We start from the raw sequence: 26726 nt of genomic DNA, 5'->3' as shown, positions 1-26726 counted from the left end.
CCCCCCCTTTTCGCGAAGGTTTTGCGAATTTTTAAATTTTCACGTTGGCAGGTATGCCATTGCATGCCGTTCTTTAGAAACTGGGAAATTGTCCGTAGTTAATGCCTATATTGTTAACTAAATAACTAATCGCTAAAATAAATAAGAAGCAGCCCCTATTTAAGGCATGTGACCCCTTTAATAGAGTGAAGTTCTAAAATGTGTGTTTCTTTTACTGCTCTCATTCTTTTGCGGAGTAATACGACATCCTGCGGATAATGATCTCCTCTTGACAACATTGGCTATTATGTTGCATTCAGGCCGTAGACAATCGAAGTTTATTTCTGAGTAAAATGAAGGGATGTTTCTCGGCGTTTATTTCCTTCCTGAAAAAAGTTGGATGACGCAATAACCTCAGACTGTTTATGGGACAAATGTAATGGAATTATCATGCAAATGTTACACAGATGTAATTAATTTTCGCGAAATCATAAATTTGTCATACACATGTCATACAATGTAAGAGAAATTGTATGAAATTTTTATGATGAAGCCTGTATGAGGTTTTGCATCATACTACTTTTTATAGCAGGATTATTTCTGGAAAATTGGTATTTTTCAGCTAAACGTACGCTGAAGACGTAAAAGCGTTTGTTATCAGCGAAAAAGGAATGCTCAAAATTTCAAAAGGCTTTAATGGAAACAAAACTCTTACCTCATTTTTAAACTTGTAATGCACTAATGAATGTATAAGTATAGGCTTACTGACCTTGACTTGATTGTGTTAACATGATATTGTGGACATCCCGCAACTCCGAAGATGTTTATTGAACATTACAACTTAGAGACAGTACGGGCTAGCCGCATGCATTTGCTTCCAAACAACGGAGCAAAACAACAGCTTCTAATATTATACGGCGGCAAGTTTGATCCAGCCGCTGAAGCTTCTTCAGGCTGCCTTCATCACGCAGTACGAATCTCTTGGTCTATTCGTAATTCGAAAATTTCTCTGTAAACTGTATTCTCTGCAAATGTCAGCAATTTGGACATCAATCTAGGTGTAACCTGTCAACTGGAGGTCGTAGCGAGGGTTCCGCTAGACGTTTTTGAGCAACTGCTGTACGCCCATATGAAAATGCTGTGAGCTACATTTTTTAGTCCTCATCTGCCATGTTCATTGCGCTATCCCCATTTCAGTGGCCTTCCGCTGGAGCCTGATTCCACTACAGTTGCAGGCGCCGCAGTGGCTCAGTGGTTATGATGCTCGAAGCCGAATGACGCCTTTGGTCCCGGGCGCGGCGGTAACATTTCGATGGAGGCGAAATTCTAGAGGTCCGTGTACTCTGCGATGTCAGTGCGCGTTAACGAAGTGGCGGTGCCCCGGAATTTCCGGATACCTGCACTATTGCGTCCCTCATAGCCTGCGTCACTTGGGACGTTAAACTCCATAAACCATAAACCAAACCTCATCACTAGATGGGCCAAAAATTTGGCATCAAGGAAAGAACACACCTGGTAAACGGAGTTCTCTGGCTAAAACGTCTCCACTGATATATGATAAATGTCATCCCTTCGCACCGACCGAATGGACGTCGATGAAGACGATGCCCCAACCCAGCGTGACAGACTGCCAGTTTAGCGCGTGGGGTGTTGTGCTGCGGTGATGGCGTAGGTGGGGAGGAAGAGGAAGCCATTCTGAATGGTTGTGTGTTGAAATGCTTCAAGCTGGAATCAGCGCATCGGCCGTTGGCCGAGGTCTCTGGACACCTGAAGTTACAACGGACTCGTGAAAAGTTGTCCTCCATCGATTAACTACCGGCAATGTTGTCCTCAACACCGTCTTTCTGCATGCTGACCTCAAGAATCGCCCACATCATGCTCCCGACTTCCGAGACGCGCTCGCGCAGATTGTGGGCCTCCGTGAGATTCTGTGTATTGGCGAGTACCAAATGATGCACGTCTGGATGGTTACCTGCGAGAGCAGCTTCTCAAAACTGAAGCTTATTTACAAAGCAGATCTAGTTCCACGTCAAAGGTCTAAAACGTATCGTGTTTGACCCGGACACCAAAAACGTGAAGCTGAAGTTCCTTTTACACCCGCGCTATATGAAGCACCGAAAGATTGTGGAAGCTTTGGAACCATTTGGATCTGTACAAACTATGGAGCGCGAGAAGTGGCGGTGCCCCGGAATGGAGCACATGGAAACAGCGAACCGGGAAATCTCGCTCACGCTTAAGGAAGGAGTCTCAGCAAGTACAGTTCGTCACAGGCTCTACGTTTTTGGGATGCAAGCTTTAGTTGTTATCCCAGACAGGCCTCCGCTGTGTCTTCGTTGTAGCCGCGTTGGCCATGTACGGCGTCAGTGTCGTACGCCTCGATGCACCCAGTTGCCGATGCTTTGGGCACACAGTAGACAACTGTGTTATGAGTTATGCTGTGCTGAGAGGTTACGCCAGGGCAACTCGACACATAAGGATGAAGTGGTGTCAAAACCAACATGGATGTGTCGGATGTTGTGGAAGAATCGGGTGAAATGAGTCATGAGCTCCCAACAGAAGATGGACCAAAGGCTTCTGCACCGAATAATGGCAAGGGTCCGCCTGCAAGTACGGACACACAGGAATCCCCTTCTTGAGAACCAAAGCCGCCGGACCCGGGTCGGCCCGGCTCTGCTACTTTGAGTCGTGTGCTTGCTGCTCAAGAGCCACCTGTCACTCGGCGATCATAAGAGGGGAACACCACTTCTGTAGAGTCAGTGGAGACGCTACAGCAAGTGAATGCGCGACATGCCTTCTGCGCCGGAGAGGCCACCTCGTCGCCAGAGTGCAGCAATGTGCCGCTAGAAGTGCCAGCCTCTAGTGTTTTCGATGTCTTGCCGGCTGTCAGCGTGGTTGCGAGCTACGTGGTCCACTCAACTTCATGGGCCGAAGCCTGGGCTGTCTCAGAAGAGGCGACGGACAACAGCGCACCTTTGAAGCGTCCTGCAGATGATGAGGTGTGTGTCGATGGCGATGAGCAGAAGGCACCTGGTGTGGTGGCATTGTGAAGGGTGACCTCAAAACGAAGGGCGATGTCTGCCCAACAGGAAGCCGATTTGGAGACCGGCCACCTTAGTACAGGGGATGGCCTTCAATAAGACAAGCACCAAAAGCGGCGGACGTCACAAAATTTCAGGTCCCTACCCTTAACATCAGGGGTTTGCGTAACCGTCGAGGGCAACATCAGTAACTGTGTCTTTTAAACGAATGGGGTGTGAGTGTGGCAGCCATTCAGGAAAACAAGTTGTCCTCTGATGACGAGACTGAAGCTGCTAACGAGCCTTTTTTGTCAGAATTCAATGCTGTCGTTACTCACTAGAGAGGGTTATCAGGAGGGTGCATGCTGTTCCTGGCCAACACACTGGAGATTACTGCCGTGTGGTATAGCACAGATGATGACGGGCGACTTATCTGCTGTGAGCTCGCAATTTCGGGTCTGCAGTGGCGAATCATTGGTGTGTATGTGTGAGGTGAACTCCAAATGATCGGGGATTTTTGAACGCGGTGTGTGGACAGTGGTGCGTCGACAGCGTTGCGCTGTGCAAGCCCAACGCTGCGCGTGTGCGCATGCGTGCGAATGGTGTGCGCGAGGCGATGGCGACGAAGAGCGTGGCGAGCACGAGGAGCGGAGAGCTGACGTGTCAGAAAACCGAGGTGTGAAGGGAGAGAGCGCAGCGGCGATCGTGTCATTCAAGCGTGGAGGTGGCAGCCGTCGGACATTGGGCCTATGCTGCCATGGACCTCCCTTGTATCTGGGGCGCAAGCCTCCTGCGCTCCTTGCAAGCGTGGAGGTGGCAGCCGATGAACTGAGGGTCCGTGCTGCCAAAAGGCACTCTTGGATAGCCTGCGTTAAGCCTCCGGAGTTTCATGACGCCCTCGACGGTACCTGGCTAGGTTTTGTTCTGCCGCTGCCAAAACTTTGGAGCTGCTGACGGGAATCCACCGGCGTTTTCCTACAGTCCTCTCCGCTCCTACTACCACCTGGCTCCCTTCCGCCGCTTCCTCCAACGCAACGCCAGCGACGCGTCGCACTACATCCACCTGCGTTCGTCCTGTCTGCAAGGCATCCCCGCCTCACCTGGGACGCTCAGTACATGGTGAACTCTTTCCTTTATTCTGCAGTGTTGTACGCGTGTTGAGTGTGTGTTTTTCTTGTTTTCGTTTCGTATTCGCTCTTTTCCTTTAATTTATAAATACGGCTTCATTTTGTTTTGTCTGTTTTCTTTTTTTGTTTCGTTCAAACCTGCACGCGATAGCGTTACACTTCGGAAAGTCGCGGACACGTTACCAATTCGCGACAATTGACGCCCTCGCGACAGGATGAAGCCGTGTTTATTTTTTCCTTTCGTGGGTCCGTAAACGACGAACGATGTGCAGAGTTGAGCTTGAGAGATGCCGAGCTGCGCACGTGGGTGGCTGCCGAACAAGAGAAGGAACGCAGAGCACGTGCAGTCGAACGTGAGGCTAAACGCGAGCACGAAAAGGCGCTGGCAGAGGTTGAAGAGCGCAAAGCACAAGCCGAACGCCAGCATTCAAAGTCATTAGCAGAAGATAAAGAGCGTAGATTGCAGCTCCAGTGAAGTCTCGCAGAAGCTGGTTGGGGTAATCGTGAACCCTCACCGGGGCCCTTAGCAGCGGTTAGCCGAAAGAAGTTGATCCCGCCTTTCGACGATCGCAGGGATGACTTAGATGCATACCTCACACGTTTTCAGCGTATCGCAGAAGGGCACAGCTCGACCAAGAGAAAATGGCCTACTGCACTCAGTATGCCTCTGACCAGCGAGGCTCTCCGTGTGTTCGGTCGATTGCCTACCACAGATTCAATGGACTATGATAAGACAAAACTAGCCCTGCCCCAACATTTTCGGTTCACAGCAGAGGGTTATCGCGAAAGGTTTCGTGAAAGTAACTCGCTTGACAACGAAACAGGCAAGCAATACGCAGCACGTTCGCTCAGTCTTTTCGATCGATGGGTCGAGATGTCAGGTACGGCCAGAACGTACAATGATTTACGTGACTTGGTGGTGCCCGAACAGTTCATGAGGAACTGTCATAGTCGTCTGGTGATTTTTTTTTTTTGCATGAAAGAGAGTGAAAGACGTTGGACAAAATGGCTGAGGCAGCACACAAATTTCTTGAGACCCCGCGGCAAAAAAGCTCTTCTTTCAAAGAATCGTTCGATGTGGGCATTCCGAGAGAGAAGTATGTTCCATCAGGTAGACAGTAAGGAAGGTGCCTCATTTGTAAGCGACCTGGACGTAAGGCTGCCGACTATCGCTCTGAGCCCAAACAGGTTTATTGCGTTTATTGTCGAAAAACAGGGCACGGTGTAAGTTCCTGCTCAAGAAAGCACGAAAACCAGAAGCAATCGTCATGTTGTGCTCAGCCGGAGAGTGTTGCGCCTGAAACTGTGTCCATAACAGCAGATAGGCTTGAACCAGCTGGGGTTAAGGTGGTGGTCGGACTTGTCCCAAAAAAGCCTGCTGGCGATCGAGTGTTGCGCCTGAAACTGTGTCCGCAACAGCAAATAGACTTGAACCAGAGGAGGATAGAGTGGTGGTCGGACTTGTCCTAAAAAAGCCTGCAGGCATCCAACACATGCCTGTACTAGAGGGTGAGCTCCGAGGCCTACCTGTGCGTGTTTACGGGACACGGGGAACAATACAGTGGTGGTGCGGAGATCTCTAGTTCCTGACTCAACTCTGACCGGCTCGAGGTCTACGGTGTTCCTTGTTGGTGACAGTAGTCGTAAAGTTCAAGAGGTAGAAGTCTATATCGCTTCCCCTTATTTCACTCTCACGACCCTGGTAAAATGCATGGAGACGCTATTGTACGATGTCATAAATGGAAATATGCCAGAGGACCGTGAGCCGTCAAATCCAGATATTAATTGAAAGGAATCAAAGGGCGTTGATAAATTATGTTCTGGCATTGTCAATGACGAGGTTGCCTGTAAAAATCGTGAGGGCGAGGGCGCAAAAGTGGTGTTGGTTGGAAAGGAAGTGCCCGGACAAAATAGGGAAAATACTGTTTTAAGCGTCGGTCCCACGCGGTTCACCAAAAAATGCTAGAAACAAAGGAAAGAGACGATAAGCCTTTGAAGGCCTGTTGGGTGAAAGTAGGAAAGGTGTTCCATTGCAAGCACGGCACCTCACACTCGTATTCTGTCGAAAAGGGTTTGCTGTATTGCCCCTATCATCTCGCCTCTGCCAGATAGCTTCGACAGGTGGTGCCTCCAAAGTCTTGTAGATCACAGGCGTTAAGCTTTGTCCACGATAGCCCGTTGGCAGGCCATCAAGGTAAGGTAATAAGAAGACTACGGATAGAGTTTTAGAAGAATTCTACCGGCCAGGAGTAAAGGAGGAGATTAAGAGGTATATCAGGTCGTGCGACACCTGTCAAAGGACGTTCCCAAAAGGCAAAATAGAGAAAGCTCTGTTGGGACGCATGCCTCCTATCGACACATTTGATCGGTTCGCTGATGATATTGTCGGTCTGCTGTCGCTTACATCGGTGAAAGGGAATATATATATTCTCACTCTCGTCGATTTTGCCACGCGGTATCCCGATGCCGTGGCTCTGCCAGAGATAGCTTCAGCGACCATGGCAGAAGGTCTGGTGGAGATGTTTGCGCGAATAGGTTTTCCTTTGTGACCAGGGCTCTTATTTCAGATCCGAAATGATGAGAGAGCTCAACGATCTCCTGGCAGTGAACCATCTCAGCACGACCCCTTACCATCCAAAGTGCAATGGGGTGGTGGAGAAATTTAATGGCACACTCAAGCAGATGCTGCGGAAGCTCAGTCAGGAGCAGCCCAAAACTTGGGATCATTATACCGCTCCGCTCCTGTTCGCATACAGAGAGGTACTGCAGGAGAATCTAGGGTTTGGACGCCATGTGCACGGACCTCTCGCAGTCCTCCGAGAGCTCTGGACAAGGGAAGAGCTGGTGGTGGTGGTGGTGGTAAAAACATTTATTAATTATAGAGAGAGGTGTTGGGGTCCGTGACCTGAAGGGTCACGCCCTTACAACCACTAGGTGGGGATGCCTAGAAGAAGACATGAAGACGACATATGGTTGCGTTCTCGTTCTAAGAGAACGTCTCGAGCAAACTGTGAGAGCAGCACATCAAAATTAGTTGCGTGCCCAACAGTGCCCGAAGAGATACTATGAGAGGAACAGCAAGAAGGGGCATTTAAGGGTTGGAGACCATGCCCTCATTTTCTTGTCGAGTGTCTACAATAAACTCCTAATGCAGTGTAAAGGTTCATTCGTTGTTTCTGGTCAAAAGAACGACGTGGATTATTGGACCTACTTTGGCCACTCTAAGAAGCTATTCCACATTCATATGCTCAAACGGTACGAAGAGCGTGCGTCCCAAGAGACCGTGAAGGCGTCATCTTTCGTCGTAATCGAAGAAAGAGACTCAGAAAAACAACTGCCTACCCTTAGCACGGACCACGGCAAAGGAATTGAAGCCGTGCAGATCCCCACCAAACTCGATGACGAGAAACAGCAGAAGATTCAGAGGTTACTTGACACGTATGCTGACATCTTTTCCGAGATTCCCGGGGAGACAAATCTAGTGGAGTGTCAACTTAGGCTCTCGACATCTGAAGCCGTGAATACCCCGCAGTACCCGTTGCCTTTGGCATGAACGACGTCGCTGAAAATAAGATAGACGAGATGATCAAATTAGAGGTAATTGAACGTTCAAAATCTCCATACAATTCGCATCTCGTTCTGATTTAAAAAAAGACAACACCTATCAGACTTGCAATCCACTTTCGACGCATAAATGATGTCCTAGTGTCTGATGCGGAGCCCATTTCAAGAACAGACGTAATATTTACCGAGGTTGGAACCAAGGTGTACTTTTCGAAATTTGATCTCGGTAAAAGCTACTAGCAAGTACCCTTGGAGGGAGCCTCGAGACCGAAAGCAGCATTCTCCACCCAATCCAATTACTATCAGTTCGCCAATATGTCCTTCGGCAGTAAGACACCATCGGCTATCTTTACGCGCCTGATGCGTATCCTGTTACAGGGCATAGATAATGTCGTTCATTACAGGGACGATGTTCTCGTTGCGACCTCTACCTGGGAAGAACATATTTGGACTTTAAACAGGCTATATATTTGGGTGCACGAGGCCGGCTTCACGATCAAACCGCAGAAGAGTGAAATCGGAGCCACTAACATTTTTTTTCTTGGACACCAGCTTAGAGAAGGAACACTCCTACTGTTGGAAACGGTGCTGGAAAACCTTGCCAACGTGCCGCTTCCAAAGACGAAGAAGCAAGTACGTTCCTTTTTAGGGCTTACCGGATACTACCGCTATTTCATCCCGGGCTATGCCGACAATGTCCAACAACTCGAGGAGATGACACGCAAAAATGAACGCAACCTTGTCTCTTGTATACCACAGCGGCAAGCCGCTTTCGACGAGCTCATGAACGCATTAACCTCCAGGCCAGCATTAAGAGGTCCAGTTCTCAGTAAGCAGTTCGTGCTTCGCACAGACGCCTCCGAGGTCTGCGTAGGCGCCGTTTTCCTGCACGAGCATGATGGATTCCTCCACCCGGTATCATATGCGAGTCGACAGTTGTTACCTCGTGAATCTCGCTACTCAGCGCTTGAACGCGAGTGTTTGGCGATAGTCTGGGCTGTTGAGAAATTACACATATTCTTGTACGGGACGTTCTTCATCATTCAGACTGACCACCAAACCTTGCAATATTTAACAAGAGCTAAGGACTTGAAGAGCAAGGTACTGCTTTGGAGCCTAACATTACAAGAGTATACCTTTCGTGCAGAGAACATCAAGGGCTCAGAAAACATAGGCCCCCATTGCATCAGTCGTTTGTAAAATACCGGTGGGTGATGCCCAAGGTACAGCGCTAGTATTCGGTGTTTTTTCAATGGTGACCTGGGCAATCCTTCTTCTTCTTCGTCCTCTTGGGGGTTGTTTTCTTCTTCTTTCGTTCTCCGGTTATGTGTTGTTCAGTTCGAAGAGCACTCGACTCTGTTACTCAGATTACAGGAACTCAACTTCCCAAGCTATTTTGTAGCCTGGATTTCTGCGTTTTTAGAAAATAGAGAATTTTTTTGCTGCCAAAATGTTGTTTCCTCAAGAAGATTTAAACAGACAAGAGGTGTACTGCAAGGATCGGTTCTCTCACCTGTTCTCTGTAACATTTTTCTAAGCTCAATTCCATGCATTCAAAATGAGAAAACTTATGTGTACGACGACGATAATGCATTTTTTGCATCAGCAGGTGACATTCACACTCTTTGAATTCATGTGTCCCTCAATGTGAAGAAATGCGCATTGTTAGTATTTCCGGTTTCTTTTTCTGTAACTATCCGCCTGGTCTGTAGAAATAACATAATTCCTCAAATTCAGACAGTGAAGTATCTCGGAGTAATATACGACTCTACTCTATCCTGGCGGCCACACATTGAGCAAGTTTCTGCAAGAGGAGTTGAGACCATTGACATCCTGCGCAGGCTTTGTATTGCTAGGTCAGGCATGAGAAGGCATACACTTCTGATGATTTATAAAATATACGTCCGCCAAATTTTGGAGTTCGGGTGTGTTTTATTCTGAGGAGCTCCTGCCTATAAACTTCGCCCTCCTGTGCTCTTGGAGCGTGAGGCGTTGCGCCTCTGTCTGGGGCTTCCAAAATATGTCGCCAATGCTGTTCTGCACCTTGAGGCGCGAATCCCATCGTTATCAGCTAGGTTTGGCCTCTTACGATGTTGGTTTTTTGCCGCCCACGTTCTATTCTGGGCATAGTATATTAATTCCAAAAGGCAAGATACAATCGGTTGAAAACAGCTTGAGGGATATCGTCCAATTTCCCTGTGTAATGTACATTACAAACTTTTGCAAAGGTTTTTTGCAATCGTCTGAAGCTAGTTGTCGCTCACTTAATAGGCACGCATCAGGTCTGCTGTATCAGAGACCGCAGGATCCAAACCCATACTCAGATTGCACGTTCAGTTGTGGAGACAGTATAAGATGAGACCGGACAAGTAGCTATATTTCAGATTGACTTTGCCAAGATCTTTGATAAAGTTCGTCACAATTTCTTGTTTGCGGTGTTAGCGCATGCAAATATTGGAGATGTTTTGCTTATGGGCATAAAATGTGCTATAAGGAGTCCTATACAAGGCTAATTGTTAACCAAGAGCTAATCAAACCTATTTCATTGAAATTATGTGTTCGCCAAAACTGTCCATTATAACCTTTGTTGTTTGCCCTATATCTTGAACCCCTTTGCCTTAGTATATTAACTGCGACACTATCCGTGGTTTCTCAACGGCGCAATGTGAAATTAGGATTTTATCCTATGCAGATGATCTCGCCCTCTTTTGTTCTGACAAAAAGAGTATGCTTGAGGCATTACATTTGACTGAACAGTTTTGCGAGGTATCAGGTGCTGCTCTTAATCTAGATAGGTCCAAGGGGTTTTGATTGGCCCATTGGGGTACAATACGAAGTCATTATGGTGGCATAAGCTGGGACTGCGAGACCCTTCACTACCTAGGAGTTGCTATTCACCAAATTCGCGACAGTGGTGCCTACTGGGATTGTCCTGTAATACCCATGAGGCGAAAAACCCTGGCTTGGATGGGTACGGAAGTGTCAGTGTTTGCTCGGGCTCGAGTCTGCAACAATTTCATTTGCAAAACTTGCCTATGTGCCGCAGGTTTTCTACTTTGCGAGGAAGAATGTGCAGGTGATACACGGAATATTTACTACATTCGTATGGCGTTCCAAATGGAAACCCACGCTTCGCGCTAACCTTTTATTTCTCTAGAGTCTGGTGGAATCGGCCTTGTTCAATTATTTGTGCATCAACTTGTTTCGCGTTTTTTTATTTTGCAAATCGTCAAACTGCCATTTTTTGGTAGCTGTGCTTATTAGGCGTCTCAGTGCTCATTTATCTTTCCTATTCGCACCGACTGGATAAACTCGTGAGATGCCTTTATGACGATTCTTTAAGGTAGTTGCTGACACATTCAATTTATTCACTGTGCGCTATTCTTTAAACTACCTGTATATCCGCTGCAGAAGGCAGCTGACTCAAGTAATTACAGAGTATTTGTTCCCTCTACTGTTGTACCGGCAACCTTTTCGGGAGTTCCTCGACACCAGTGTTTTAATACGTGTAAGGCGTATGTGCATTTCTTCTGCTGCAAAAGCATTCTTCTTTAAACTGCATAAAGGTCGGCCTTTGAAATGTGGGCCTTCTCTGACACTACGCTCAACAAGTAATGGAGCAGGAGAACCTACTAGTGAGTACGTCGGCCATACCAGAGCTATACTTTTACGTAGTAATGCCTCTAAATTGTTTACCGTAGCAGTACTACCAACAGCCATCGAAACGTATAACATGGAAATGGCCAACGATGATAAATATCTGGGCCGCCTGACTTCGGCATGATTGAATTGGTGGTGTACACTCCACTGCTTTTCGTTCACCTTCTCATAACTTTGAAATTGTTGTCTTTCCGTTTTACTTATTGAACAGACCCGATTTGTGGTTTGCAACCAGGACGTTTTCTTGGGACATGTTGACAAATTGCTCGTTGTGACGAATCAGAGTGTGGTCCGGTTCGAGTCTTTGCACGAGCTGATCGCAGATCCCAGATGTCCTAAAACATTGCTCTCTGGAAGCGGGCCGCAGTCATCATCCAAAGACCACCTTGACCAAATGTAAGTATGCCCTTTTTCTTCTTATTGCACATAAATTGAGAAATTACAACTCAGTACGCATATGAACAACAAGTGGCACTGATGTATTCTTAACTGGTTATGCTAGTCGTAAATTTTTATTCAAGTACGTGGGTAAAAAATGCATTTTAGTGCCACTAGTTGGTAATCGAAATAGTTAGTCACCTCTTTACAAGTAAGAAATCTTTTGTCCCATTACATGTCTTAGTAATGCCTCAGCTCTGAAGGCGTCAATTGTTGGTCTCGATGCTAATAATACGTCGTGTCATTCAGAAAATATAACTTATAATTAATTTTGGTCTTCATAGTATGCTTCTAATGAACAAGGTGGTTTCATTTCATAAGCCTGAGCAATAAAACATTTGGCGACACTAGGTTTCCTTATCAGTTGCATGCATGGTGGTGAAGTGAACATGCAGTGAATGTAGGTTCTCCAATTTGCTATTTATATCTCCAGGTGTGACAGGAAACTTCTCAGTTGAGAATACATCTCCACTGAGAAAGTTTCCCTTGACGTGTTGAAGACACGCTGCGGATTAGAAAGCGGAAAGCAAAGGGGAGCATTAGAACAAAAATACGCTTTAGCGCCTGTGCAAGGCACTATGCGGTATTCTATTTTCTGTTTCCAGTGGGCCTGAGATATACACGCACAGCATTTTTCAAACTTGCTCAGACATGCACTAAACTACCATCGTAGTACGAAGTTGGGCCAGTCACTACTATCCTTGTCACCGATGCAGCAGTTATCGTACGAATGAATGCACACTTGCTTCGGCGCCTTAAAACACATGCGTAGGATTAGATCAGCAAAGTGGTTGTTTGGGAGTGCTGATGAATCATCCCGTAACTTGAAGCGCACAAATAGACGAGGGCGAGGAAAGAAGACGTCACACACACGAATTCTAACTTGGAACAAACTTGTTGTTTACCGCGAAGCTGAATATAAGGGAATCGTTGCCGGGCATCACGCAGGCGCAGCCGGTGAACCAGTCGGTGGCGACGCAAGTATTTCAGTTCCTTTGATGATAAAGCGATCGACGGCTTGGACACACAGCCATCTCCTAACCTATCTATCAACTCTGTCTCGATAATCTCGCGTGATAGTTGGCATCTGTTTCTCGCGACAGTGGTGCATTGTTTGTAAACTGGCACTCAACTCACGTTTGCACAGGAATCTGCACTTTGGCCGGAACTCCGTACATCACTGGTGTCATCACTAAGATTATCGATGGCTTCGCGCTTCCTACAGTGGGCATCAAGGAACCCTCCACCCTTTACCCTCATATTTCTACAATGTCGTCGGAGGTGGTCGTTGACACACCTACTACTTTGTTCAACATATGTCTTTCCACATGAAATCGGTAGACTGTACACGACAGATTCCGCACATTTCACAAACTTGTCCTTGTGCCGCTGCTTGGACCCAAGATTGTGAGAGGCGCCGGGATTAGTTATTGTGCAAAGTTTTAGGAGCTTGTCAGAAGCGTGAAAATCCACTCGCACGTTCGCCCATTGCCCAATATATTTTAGCCGATGGGACAAGCCGTGTGTGTACCGAATCACAGTAATCTTATGCTTTCCAGTGGAAACATGGGAGGCGTCAGTCTGTTTTGACAACTTCAGTTTCAGTGTACCTTCAGCAATCCTAACTACTACATGATTGGTAAAACCAGACTCAGCCAGCCGGAGGGTTTGTTCCTCGAAACTGATTGCCATTAGTTCTAGGCAAGACTTTGGAAATGCATAATTTTGCTATGCCCTTCTTAACAGGTTTGTAGTGAGCAGAGTCGTACGGGAGCAGTGGATTATTGGCGCGTGGTTCATACCTCCAGTAAATCTGTTCTTCCTGAAATAAAAGTATAATATAAAGGAATCTGATACTGTTTCCCGAAGGCACCTGGTACGTTTCTTCTAGTGCGCGCACAAACCTTAGTGTATACTTCTTCCTCGTCTGTTTGTGTGTTTCAAGTTTTTGGTAAGGTTAGAGAAACCTGAATCCAACCTAGTGCGTATTTGGTATCCTTGATTGAACTACCGATTAGTTCGTATTATAAATGACCATGCTATCTCTTCTTGTTCTGCATGACAACGGAATTATAATTTCTTTTCGCAGGTGTTATGCCCTCTTGGACGATAAGACAGGCGCAATGGGGAAACTAACAACTGAAGAAACACGAGATGCAGATTTAGTAGGTATAAGAATTATGTTTTGAGTGTCGCGTATACGTTAAAAAAACGCATTTCTGAGCCTGCACTGAAACTTCATAAATGGAAAGGTTTTGTTGTACTTTTCATAAGTTTACTCTCGTAATGAAAACCGCCGTGGTGGCTCAGTGGCTATGACGCTCTGCTGTTGCCTCGAAAGACTCTGGTCCGATCCCGGCCGTGGCGGCGGCATATAGGCCAATGTAGGCTAAATGCTAGAGACCCGTGTGCTGTGCATTCTAAAGAACCCCAGGAGCCCGAAATTATCCGCAGCCCTCCGCTACGACGTCCCTCCAATCCTAAGCCGCTTTAGGATAATAAAAGCCATTCAAACAAAACATGAAACCTTTCGTGAAGAACGTGCGGTGTGGCCAGCAGGTAAAACCGTTCTCAAGTCGGTAGTGAGGCGCAGCTCATCTCCGATGGCAAGATAGTGAGACTCTTGTGTGAAGACTTGTGTGAGCGGACAACAAACATGCGCTAGAAAAGCAATCAGATGATGTCCGTTGGGATTACAGGGAAAGCAGTATGCATGCATAGTGAGACTAACTACGCTTCGAATAGGTTAAAGAACAAGCAGCTGTTCGGTGCCTTACCCTCGACCTCATTAAGAAGTACCTATAGGAACTTGGGGGTTTGCTTGAATGCGCCGAGTAGGTGTATTAAATCTCGCCAAATTGTCCGTAGTTTCAGTACCTTGAATCTGCGCCGTTACATTAGAAACCCGCGGCAACTGTAAAAAAAAAGACGGCCCATACCTTAGACGCAGCGGTCTGTCCAAACTTTTTAGCTTTTGTGACCTTTTAGGAGCTTTGTCGCGTGCCACACCACACACCGACGAACAATAAAGTGCCTCGTTAGTGATGGTCTGCGCCAACCTTCTTAGACCAATCGGTTTCGCAGCTTCCCATACCCGCCAAGAGTCACTCTATACCCGCCTGCTCAGTCGAGCAGCTCTTGTGGGCGTCACTGGAACTAGCGGTGCTTTAATCGCGCTTTCCAACGAGCCTGGCGCATTATCTGATATGCCACCGGAAATAGAGGGGGCGCCGCACCCATCCCTGCAGGTGAATCTGTTTTTCGGACGGTAACAAAACAAACATATGACTTAACTGCTATGGGTGCATGGCGAATAAAACCGAGCTGCTTGGAGGGCACCAGTGTACACACATTGAGGTTGGGACGAGAGACATGGTACTAGACAAGGTGTGATTCGCCTTACTTGTCGATCGTCACATCTTTCTGGTCTGTCTCAAAGCTTTCAATCACTTTGGTTTTTCGCTAAAGTCGTTTCGGTGGTTAGAGCACCTACTTGATACCAATCGTATTTTACAGCAAAACTCTTTCAGTGAACAAGCATTCGGCTGTGTTCTGAACAGACTATCAAGCGCTGATTAACTTGATTTCAATTTCATTGGTGATGTAAAGAAAGCCAGTCATCGCATAGGGGGGAGATCAATCAGTGCTCCTTAAATTCCTTGAGTTTAGTTTGCGTTTGTTTTACTTGAATGTTTAACACTGGAGTAAGCTGCAGACGCTGCATAGTTAGCGCTGCATAGTTGCAGAGGCTGCAAGAAAAGATTAGAAGCCAGGGAAGACGTTCAACACAGCTAGGCGCACACTACCAACTGAAGCTTTAGCCTTGACATGAAGGAAAAGAAAACGCGAAGGATAACGAAAGAAAAATCGCTTGATTACAAGAGGTAATTCTAAGTACAACAGGCTGTTTTCGGAAACGGCGATCACAAATGATCACATGTCCGAGCAGGCAAGTGGCACCGGCTCTTTCGAGATGAGTACGTCTGCGCACGGCGATCACTTGAAGACGATGTACTGTCGATGCAAGAATGTCGAGACCTGCATTAAAGTACGGTTTTTGTTTGCACCCACTTGCACTGCGCATTTTGTTGTCCAGTTTTTCTCCGCAAGGCCGGCGAATAGACGAGGGGCGGAACCGAGCACTAATGCCCAGTTCCCCAAGTAATCCGCAACACTTTGCGGTTTACGACGTGCTTGATAATATTGTACTCCTCAAAATGACTTACGCATTCCTCATGTCCAGAACAGGCAGCTTGGCCTTGTTGCTTTTATATGCTGAAGTAGCAGCGTAGATTGCAGAAGGCAACACGAGACGAGAAGACAACGAGCGCTTAAAACGTTTGCTTTGAAAAACACACAACTTGATATTCCCTTGCATAAAGGCACCGCTTGTGTCACAGACACGTGTGGTGCCTTTATGCGGGGGTATATGAAATTGTGAGTTAAAAAAAAAATAAACGATGTTGAAAGTAAGCGCTCGTTGTCTTCTCGTCTCCTGGTCCTGTCTGCGTTCTACGCTGCTACTTCAGGATGCCTAATACGTGCGAGACAGTCGCTGTCCTGGCAAGGCAGCACCTACTCCCACCTTTTAAACTGACTGCAATCGCGAGGTGGTGTGAAAAAATGATAAAACGGTGGCATGTTTCCTGTTTGCACTTTCGAAGCCAAAGGCTAGTAAAGGACGATGCTACCTATAACACGTGCTAGAAATCACCAAATACAGAGAATTCACCACAAAGAAGGTTTCGAAATTTTTACGAGTGCCTTTTGAGCAAAAAAACTTGAAAATCTGATTAGCCTGCTGTTACTGAATCGAACGAAACTCCCTCGGAAGACAATGGGGAAAAATGCATACTTCGTCATAATTTTACCAAAACAGATATATCTGGTGAGTAGTAACCACCAATCGCGCCGTTGAGGTTGGCGTTCAGTTCATGCAGCACAAGCGATATCCGATAATGTCATTTTAAGTCGTACCATTGATGAGTCTTTCAATGTGTCAGGTTCAGGTACAGTCACCGTACAAGAAAAAACTTTTTGTTCCAAGTCTGAGCAGATTGCTCTTCCTGCCACTCTACCACATATCGAGACGCATTTCATAGCTTAACAAGAAGAGCAGGATGCAGTAACGTACATGTGCACTGCTATGAGTACAGCCCCGCATTGAGCGGCCCGAGGTACTTAACCGCGCACAGTCCCGCGGTAACGCGCTAGAGATTCGAGTGACGCCATCAGAGGGAGAAGAACGACAGACGTGGACTTCAGCTGCTGAAGCCAAGCGCATAGATGACCCCTGAATTGGGTGTCACTTATTCCGGTAAACGCTCCACTACAGTACGCGCGACTCTGGCTCAGCCGCCTCCCGAGCGGACCAGCGACTGGCCTTTGTCAAAGAACGTCGCTCCAAGCCCCAGAATCTTTGATCAGGTGGTCCTCAGTGTTCAGCCACGTATTCCCGACGCCCGATCGATGGTGTTTTGCAAGTAATTCTGTCATAATGTAGAGTTGTAAATAACCTGCAAATAGTTCAATAATACCTACGCCTCGCTTCTACAGTTCGTGATCCGACCGTGTCCAAGCAGGCACCACTCCGCTGTCCAGCTCCGTATGCGAGACAGAGCTCGTGCCCATGGCGTTTCCCGCAAATTCGCAGGTTTGATATTACTTGTAGCAACATGCTATTACTTGCGGGCTCTGCAGCCGTCCTTCGCGCAGCCATGGGAACTACAAGTGAACGTTAATCATGGTGTCGGTTCTCGTACTGATGGGGTCGCGAAGCACAGCAAAACAGATAATTGGGAAGGCTTGACGGTTCCGATGTGCGCAGAAGTGTATACAACCATCATGGCGATGCCTGGAGAAGATTCCGAATACGTGTCTTATTACGATTCGCAGGGTACCCTTTCTCTTCTGCGCTCTCTGGTGGCCATGTGTGGTGTAAGCCTCCCGTTGGCGCTGCTGAGCATCGTGGCGCGCGCAGTGACCGTGGCCATCCTCCTGTTCTGTATCAAGATGTGGCTGGACAGCAGTGTCAGTAGAGCCACCGGCGACAGCGGCGCCAATTCGTCCTGGATCACGCTACTCACCATCCTTGCCCTGTGCGATTGTAAGTCCGTCACTGGAAAGTATTCGCGAAAGTTGTTGCACATCGTTTTTTAGCGTCTTGTGTCATACAACAGCACAAGTCACCAGGAAAAAAACACAGCATCACACATATTCGGCGTGAGGCACTGGAAATATTTCACGCTTAAATGGGCCATCAGATTTCACAAAGGTCTTGCCCCTAGCTAAGTATTCTATTGGTAGGCGTGCCGATAGAGCACAGAATAACGGCGCCTCTTCTGCCATGATGGAGAACAGAACATTTCTTTTTACGTAGCTTCCGGCATTTACGGACGATAGCATTGGAGTCAAGGAACTAGCTCTCTCTCTCTCTCTCTCTCTCTCTCTCTGTATATATATATATATATATATATATATATATATATATATATATATATATATATATATATATATATATATATATATATATATATATTTAAATCTGTGAAGGGAGCTAACAGTGACCGAAACCAAGGTGCATAGGGGAACGTTATTTTTTTTAATGTGTTGTGCTTATCAGCGGGATAATAATACTTAGATTAATAAATCGCTTAAAGAAAATTACTTATAAAGCAGCAGAAATAACAACCATTCCGCCGGTGGGATCCGAGCCCACGACCTCCGAATATCGCGTCCGGTGCTCTTACCAACTCAGCTACGGTGACGGCTGTCCAATCTGCTGCTCTCGTGGGTATTTATGTTTATTGGGTGTAAGCGTACCTTGACAGTGTTCACCAGCGCCACCCTCGACCATAGCGGCGGACGTAGCACGTCCTGTAATACCGCAAGTGTGACGTGGGACGTCATCTAACGGTGAGGGCGAAAACGGTGCGACAGCCTTCTTGGACAGCCGTCGCCGTAGCTCAGTTGGTAAGAGCACCGGACGCGATATTCGGATGTCATGGGTTCGGATCCCACCGGCGGCATGGTTGTTTTTTCTGCTGCTTTATAAGTAACTTTCTTTACCTTGTCTGCTAATAGCTTAACGAGGGTCTCGGTTCTGGCAGTCTTCATGCCATTGGTAGCATAAGAGGGCTCTCGCACAGTTTCCGCCCTCACCGTTAGATGACGTTCCACGTCACACTTGCGGTATTACAGGACGTGCTACGTCCGCCGCTATGGTCGAGGGTGGCGCTGCTGAACACTGTCAAGGTACGCTCACAACCAATAAACATAAATACCCACGAGAGCAGCAGATTGGACAGCCGTCGCCGTAGCTCATTTGGTAAGAGCACCGGACGCGATATTCGGAGGTCGGGGGTTCGAATCCCACCAGCGCCATGGTTGTTTTTTCTGCTGCATTATAGGTAATTTTTTTCAGCGATTTATTAATCTAAGTATTATTATCCCACTGATAAGCACAACACATTAAAAGAAAATAACGTTCCCCTATGCGCCTTGGTTTCGCTGATTGTTAGCTCCCTTCATAGGTTTGTCAAACGGGCCCCTAATTTCATTTACCTTGTCTGCTAATAGCTTAACGAGGGTCTCGGTTCTGGCAGTCTTGATGCCATGGGTAGCATAAGAGGGCTCTCGCACAGTTTCCGCCCTCACCGTTAGATGACGTTCCACGTCACACTTGCGGTATTACAGGACGTGCTACGTCCGCCGCTATGGTCGAGGGTGGCGCTGCTGAACACTGTCAAGGTACGCTTACACCCAATAAACATAAATACCCACGAGAGCAGCAGAATGGACAGCCGTCGCCGTAGCTCATTTGGTAAGAGCACCGGACGCGATATTCGGAGGTCGTGGGTTCGCATCACACCGGCGGCATGGTTTTTTTCTGCTGCTTTATAAGTAATTTTCTTTAAGCGATTTATTAATGTAACTATTATTATCCCGCTGATAATTACAACACATTTAAGAAAAAATAAATTTCCCCTATGCACCTTAGTTTCGTTGACTGTTAGCTCCCTTCATTGGTTTGTCAAACGGGCCCCTAATTTCATTTACCTTCTCTGCTAATAGCTTAACGAGGGTCTCGGTTCTGGCAGTCTTGATGCCATAGGTAGCATAAGAGGGCTCTCGCACAGTTTCCGCCCTCACCGTTAGATGACGTTCCACGTCACACTTGCGGTATTACAGGACGTGCTACGTCCGCAGCTATGGTCGAGGGTGGCGCTGGTGAACACTCTCAAGGTACGCTTGCACCCAATAAACATAAATATCCACGAGAGCAGCAGATTGGACAGCCGTCGCCGTAGCTCAGTTGGTAAGAGCACCGGACGCGATATTCGGAGGTCGGGGGTTCGAATCCCACCAGCGCCATGGTTGTGTTTTCTGCTGCTTTGTAAGTAATTTTCTTTAAGCGATTTATTAATCTAAGTATTATTATCCCACTGATAAGCACAACACATTAAAAAAATAACGTTCCCCTATTCACCTTGGTTTCGGTGACTGTTAGCTTCCTTCATAGGTTTGTCAAACGGGCCCCTAATTTCATTTACCTTGTCTGCTAGTAGCTTTACGAGGGTCTCGGTTCTGGCAGTCTTGATGCCATGGGCAGCATAAGAGGGCTCTCGCACAGTTTCCGCCCTCACTGTTAGATGACGTTCCACGTCATGCTTGCGGTATTACAGGACGTGCTACGTCTGCCGCTAAGGTCGAGGGTGGCGCGGGTGAACACTCTCAAGGTACGCTTACACCCAATAAACATATATACCCATGGGAGCAGCAGATTGGACAGCCGTCGCCGTAGCTCAGTTGGTAAGAGCACCGGACGCGATATTCGGAGGTTGGGGGTTCGGATCCCACCGGCGGCATGGTTGTTTTTTCTGCTGCTTTATAAGTAATTTTCTATAAACGGTTTACTAATCTAAGTATTATTATACCACTGATAAGCACAATACATTAAAAGAAAATAATGTTCCCCTATGCACCTTGGTTTCGCTGATTGTTAGCTCCCTTCATAGGTTTGTCAAACGGGCCCCTAATTTCATTTACCTTGTCGGCTAATAGCTTAACGAGGGTCTCGGTTCTGGCAGTCTTCATGCCATAGGTAGCATAAGAGGGCTCTCGCACAGTTTCCGCCCTCACCGTTAGATGACTTTCCACGTCACACTTGCGGTATTACAGGACGTGCTACGTCCGCCGCTATGGTCGAGGGTGGCGCTGCTGAACACTGTCAAGGTACGCTTACACCCAATAAACATAAATACCCACGAGAGCAGCATATTGGACAGCCGTCGCCGTAGCTCATTTGGTAAGAGCACCGGACGCGATATTCGGAGATCGTGGGTTCGGATCCCACCGGCGGCATGGTTGTTTTTTCTGCTGCATTATAGGTAATTTTTTAAAGCGATTTATTAATCTAACTATTATTATCCCGCTGATAATTGCAACACATTTAAGAAAAAATAACTTTCCCCTATGCACCTTAGTTTCGTTGACTGTTAGCTCCCTTCATAGGTTTGTCAAACGGGCCCCTGATTTTTTTTACCTTGTCTGCTAATAGCTTAACGAGGGTCTCGGTTCTGGCAGTCTTGATGCCATAGGTAGCATAAGAGGGCTCTCGCACAGTTTCCACCCTCACCGTTAGATGACGTTCCACGTCACACTTGCGGTATTACAGGACGTGCTACGTCCGCCGCTATGATCGAGGGTGGCGCTGGTGAACACTGTCAAGGTACGCGTACACCCAATAAACATATATACCCATGAGAGCAGCAGATTGGACAGCCGTCGCCGTAGCTCAGTTGGTAAGAGCACCGGACGCGATATTCGGAGGTCGTCCAAACCCAGACTTTGTCTCCTGGCTTGTATTCCGCGTTGCGTCTTCGTAGGTTCTAGCGTCTGGCATCGGTCCGCTGCTGATCTTTGATCCGTAATCGGGCAAGCCTTCGAGCTTTTTCTGCGCGTTGAAGGTAGGCGGCGACGTTGACGTTCTCTTCTCCTCTAACGTTTGGCAGCATGGCGTCTAGCGTGGTCGTGGCGTCCCTGTCATGAACGAGTCTAAAATGCGTCATCTGGGTGGTCTCCTGCACTGCGGTGTTGTAGGCGAAAACGACGTTAGGCACGATGGCATCTCAGGTTTTGTGTTCGGCATCGACATACATGGCGAGCATATCGGCGATGGCTTTTTTCAGGCGCTCGGTCAGTCCGTTGGTCTGCGGACGGTATGCAGTTGTCCTCCAGTGGCCGGTTTTGGCGGTAACGCATGATGGCTTGCGTTAGTTCCGCCGTTAATGTTGTTCCTCTGTCCGTGGTGAGCACATCGGGGGCGCCGTGTCGCAGAAGAATGCACTCCGTGAAAAATTTGGCGAATTCTGCTGCAGTTCGTTTCGGCAGAGCTTTCGACTCGGCGTAGCGGGTCAGGTAGACGTTCGCTATGATGATCCACTAATTTCCAGACGTTGCTTTGGGAAAGGGCCAAGAAAGTCCATTCCGATATGCTGAAATGGCCTTGAAGGAGGTTAATTTGGGTTCAAAAATAATGCTGGTCGAGTGGGAGCGGTCTTTCGTCGCTGACAATCTCGGCAGCATTTCGCATAGTGTGCGACATCGGCAGACAGTCGGGGCCAGTAATACTTGTCTTGAATGCGTCAGAGGGTGCGAGTAAACCCGAGATGTCCAGCTGTCGGCTCGTCGTGTGAAGCCTGTAGAACTTCTTCGCGGAGACAAGCAGGTACAACAAGGAGGTAGGCTGCTTCACTCGCTGCGAACTTCTTCACAAGGACATCATTCTATAAGCAGAAGGAAGACAGTCCTCGCTTAAATCAAGCGGGGGGCGAAGAAACCTTGCCTTCTAGGTACTTGATGAGGCGTTTTACGTCGGTGTTTGAGCATTGCGGCTGAGCAAGAGAGCTGGGGTTGATGGGCCCCAGGAAGGCGTCCTCATCGTTGTCCGGCGGTGGTCTATCTACAGGGGCTCGTGAGAGGCAATCCGCGTCAGAATTCTTGCGTCCGGACTTGTGAACGATGGTGACGTCAAACACTTGGATACGCAGACTCCATTGAGCGAGGCGTCCAGAGGGGTCCTTGAAATTGGCAAGCCATCACAGCGCGTGGTGATCGCTGACCACCTTGAACGGTCGTCCGTACAGGTAGGGGCGGAATTTCGACGTAGGCCAGATGATGGCAAGGCACTGCTTCTCAGTTTTCGAAAGTTAGCCTCGGCCTTGCAAAGGGAACGGCTAGTGTATACGATGACTTTCTCCAGCCGGTCGCGTTTTTGAACAAGGACAGTGCCTATGCCCACGCTGCTTGCGTCGGTATTAACTTCAGTATCGGCATTTTCACCAAAATGCGCGAGGATTGGTGGGGACTGTAAACGACGCTGAAGTTCTTTGAAGACTTCTGCTTGCGGCGATTTCCATTTAAATGGCACGTCTGTCTTCGTCAGCTGGGTAAGGGGCTGGGAAATGCGTGAAATGTTTTTCACAAATCGTCGGTAATATGCGCACAGTCCGAGAAGTCTGCGCACTGCTTGGTTATCGGCCGGCGGTGGAAACTGTTCAATTGCAGCTGTTTTCTGCGGGTCTGGGCGTACTACCTCCTTGCTAGCGATGTGGCCTAGAAACAGCAGATCTTCGTAGGCAAATTGGCACTTCTCTGTTTTCAAGGCCAGGCCGGAGGACTTGATTGAGTCTAGTGCTGTTCGAAGCATTTTCAGGTGCTCTTCAAAGTTCGAGGTGAAGACAACGACATCATCTAATTATACGAGACAAATTTTCTACTTCAGGCCTGCCAGCACTGTATCCATTACTCGCTGAAACGTCGCTGGTGCGGAACAGAGACCAAATGGCGTCACCTTGAACACAAAGAGCCCATCCGGATTGAAGAATGCTGTCTACTCACAATCTCTTTCGTCGGCCTGAATTTTCCAGTAGCCGCTCGTGAGGTCCATCGATAAGAAATACTTGGCGTTGCAGAGCCGCTCCCGTGTGTCGTCGAAGCGTGGGAGGGGGTAGACGTCCTTCTTTGTTATGTTGTTCAAGCGGCGGCAATGAACGTAGAATCGAAGTGCGCCGTATTTATTTCTCACTAGAACAACCGGTGTCGCCCATGGGCTATTTGAGGGCTGGATGACGTCGTCGCGAAGCATTTCTTCGACTTCGTCCCGGATGGCTTCTCGTTCTCGCGGTGACACAGGGTAAGGGCTTTGACGGAGAGGTCGGGCGTGTTGGTCGGTTATAATACGATGCTTGGCAACTGGCGTTTGTCGGACCTTTGGCGATAACGAAAAACACTCGCTGAAGCTTCGAAGCAAATTGCGGACCTGGTATTGTCTGTTCCGGGGCAGGGCTGGGTTGATGTCGAAAGTGGGCGAGTTATCTTCGTCAGGCGAATATTCTGCGGAAGGTTCGAAGAGGGCGAAGGAGTCTCGTACGTAGGATATTTCATCGAAGAAAGCACATGTCGTTCCGCTGTTCCATGGGTACAAGGCTGGCGCCCACCTACGCCAATATCTTCATGCATAGTATTGAATCCAAATTTCTGCAAGATTGCCCCATTAAGCCCACCCTATACAAACGCTACTTGGATTACATATTTTTAATATGGACTGACACAGAGCAAGAACTCATACGTTTTATTGAAAACTTAAACCTTGCCCACCCTAAACCCTAACATATCTTTCACTTACACGTACTCCAACACCAGAATTAACTTTCTGGATGCTGAGATTTCGGTAAAGGAAGGCTCACTTACCGCAGGTGTAAAAAAGAAAACCGACGGACCGCCAACGATACCTACACTTCCAAAGCTGCCATCCTCGTCACTCTAAAACAAGCATTCCGTACTCTCAGGCACATCGATTTAAGAGAATATGTTCCCAAGACGAGGAATTTTTCAAAAAAATTCCAAACGCATGCGAGAAGTCATTAAACAACGATACCCCTCCCCCCCCCCCCCCCCCCGCCATTGCCGCCGATGCCATTGAAAGGGCATCTAAACTTAACCGAGAGCAAATACTGGAGCGACGTCGATACAGCGAGGAAACAGATCACCGGACAAATCTCGTACTTACCTTCGCCAGTAACCCGCCTCACGTAAAGAAAATCCTGAGAAAACATTTCAACATTCTCGAACAAAGCGAGCGCCTCACCAAAATTTTCACTGCTCCCCCTCACGCGGTCTACAGACGACCAAAAACAATCAAAATATTCTAGTACACTCAAAAACAACTAACCAGCTGGTTTTGTGGAGCCGGCCCTGTGGAAAAAGTAGATTCCATGTCTGCAAACACATACAAACATCAAGCTGTGCAGTAAGCACAGTTCAGGCTTCAAATGGGAAATTATTGGCTACTTTGATTGTGACTCCTGCAACGTAATATACCTCCTAGAATGCAGTGTGTAGAGTATGCAGTATATTGGACAGACCATCAACCCTCTACGAATTCGCTTTAATATCCACCGCGCGCATATCTTATCCCTACCCAACCTTCCCTTGTCAATACGCACTAAAGGAAGAAACCACCCATTTTATGTAATTAAGTTAACAGTCCTACAGGGTGGGTTCCACAACACCCGGGAGGTGTGTTGTCCTCCATCCGCCCCTTGCAGGGCCGTTGCTGACATTACGAGAGCTAGCTTGACATACCTCGGTCGTTTCTTGCCAGCGACATCTTTTTCAAGCTCACACAAATTTCTTCATCCCCCACCCCATCCCTATCTTCCCAGTTCGATTACCTTGACGAGCGGGGTGCAATTTTATTTATTTATTTATTTCATTTATTTGTTCATACTGCAGCCGTATTGGGCTATTGCAGGGGTGGGTGCAAACAAAACAACGTAGAGAAATAAAGGAGCACAACAATGGCGAAGAGCAGAGTCGATGTGAGTAGAAAAAAAAACATATGCAAGAAAATGCAATGCTATTCGAAAGCCTCTAAAAACACTTTTAAGGAAAGAAAGCGCGTACAACCAGGTAATGAATTCCAGCATTCGATCACACGCGGAAAGAAACTCTACTTAAAGGTGTTCGTACGAGCAAAATAAGGAGTGATATTTAGGCTTTGGTGACTTCTAGTTTTAGATGGTATAGCTGGGATTAGATAATCATTTGAAGAGGTCCGGCAAGAAGAGATAATACAATGCAGAAATTTTAAAAACTCAGTCCTTCGTCGAGCTGAGAGCAGTTGCAGGCCCAGTGATGAAAGGGCTGTGGAAGGCGAGAAATCTCTATCAAACCTGTGGTATATAAAGCGAATAGCTTTTTTTCTGGACTGCCTCGATTTGGTTAATTTCGCGTTGTTTATGCGGGTTCCAGACAGGAGAGGCGCATTCAAGTAGCGGATGAATTAGCGACTTGTACATTTCTAGTTTAGTATCTCTAGGAGCAGCTTTTATTGCGTGACGTAGGTTTCCTATATTTTAAGTGCTTTGAGGTTATTAAATCTACATGTTTGGACCATGACATGTTCGGTGTAAAAAGAAGACCAAGGTATTTGTATTGATTCACGCTCTTGATAATGGTATTGCTTGTTTTGTAAGTAAATACGGAAGGTGCTGTTCTGTTAGTGAAAGTCATAACAACGGTTTTGCGGATGTTAATCGTCATTTGCCATCTGTCGCACCAAGAGCTAAATTCTGAGAATGATTTCTGAAGGTGTAAGTGGTCATCGGGGCGTGTAATTTCGTGCTATAACACGCAGTCATCAGCATACAGACGTAGGTTAGAGGTGATGTCACAAGGTAAGTCGTTAGTAAAAATCAAGAAAAGCAAGGCCCCAATACAGAACCCTGTGGAACTCAGGAGGGCACATCTCGTATTCTAGAATTACTTCCGTTGAAAGACATTGAAGAACCCTTGCCTAAGTGCTCCCGCCATTCACATTTACCTCCCACACGACACTTGCCCGAATTCGGACGTTTTTCCACTTTTTTCTTTTGTG

The 26726-nt window shown here is 47.3% G+C and overlaps 1 protein-coding gene across 2 annotated transcripts in view; it reads left to right on the top strand.

Moving 5' to 3' along the window:
- LOC144121974 (ATP-binding cassette sub-family C member 3-like) overlaps positions 1 to 26726 on the top strand; it is an 88280-nt gene that overhangs the window by 24421 nt on the left and 37133 nt on the right. For both annotated transcript variants that reach the window (XM_077655441.1, XM_077655442.1), the window contains exons 7-9: positions 11559 to 11743; positions 13875 to 13950; positions 17681 to 17891. In XM_077655441.1, coding sequence (XP_077511567.1) covers positions 11559 to 11743; positions 13875 to 13950; positions 17681 to 17891 — 472 coding nt within the window. The remainder of the gene's footprint in view (positions 1 to 11558; positions 11744 to 13874; positions 13951 to 17680; positions 17892 to 26726) is intronic.

This window comes from Amblyomma americanum, chromosome 2 (assembly GCF_052857255.1).
Source record: "Amblyomma americanum isolate KBUSLIRL-KWMA chromosome 2, ASM5285725v1, whole genome shotgun sequence".
Lineage (NCBI taxonomy): Eukaryota > Metazoa > Arthropoda > Arachnida > Ixodida > Ixodidae > Amblyomma > Amblyomma americanum.
Note: the sequence above shows the minus strand (reverse complement) of the source record. Positions and strands in the feature narration are given on the sequence as shown.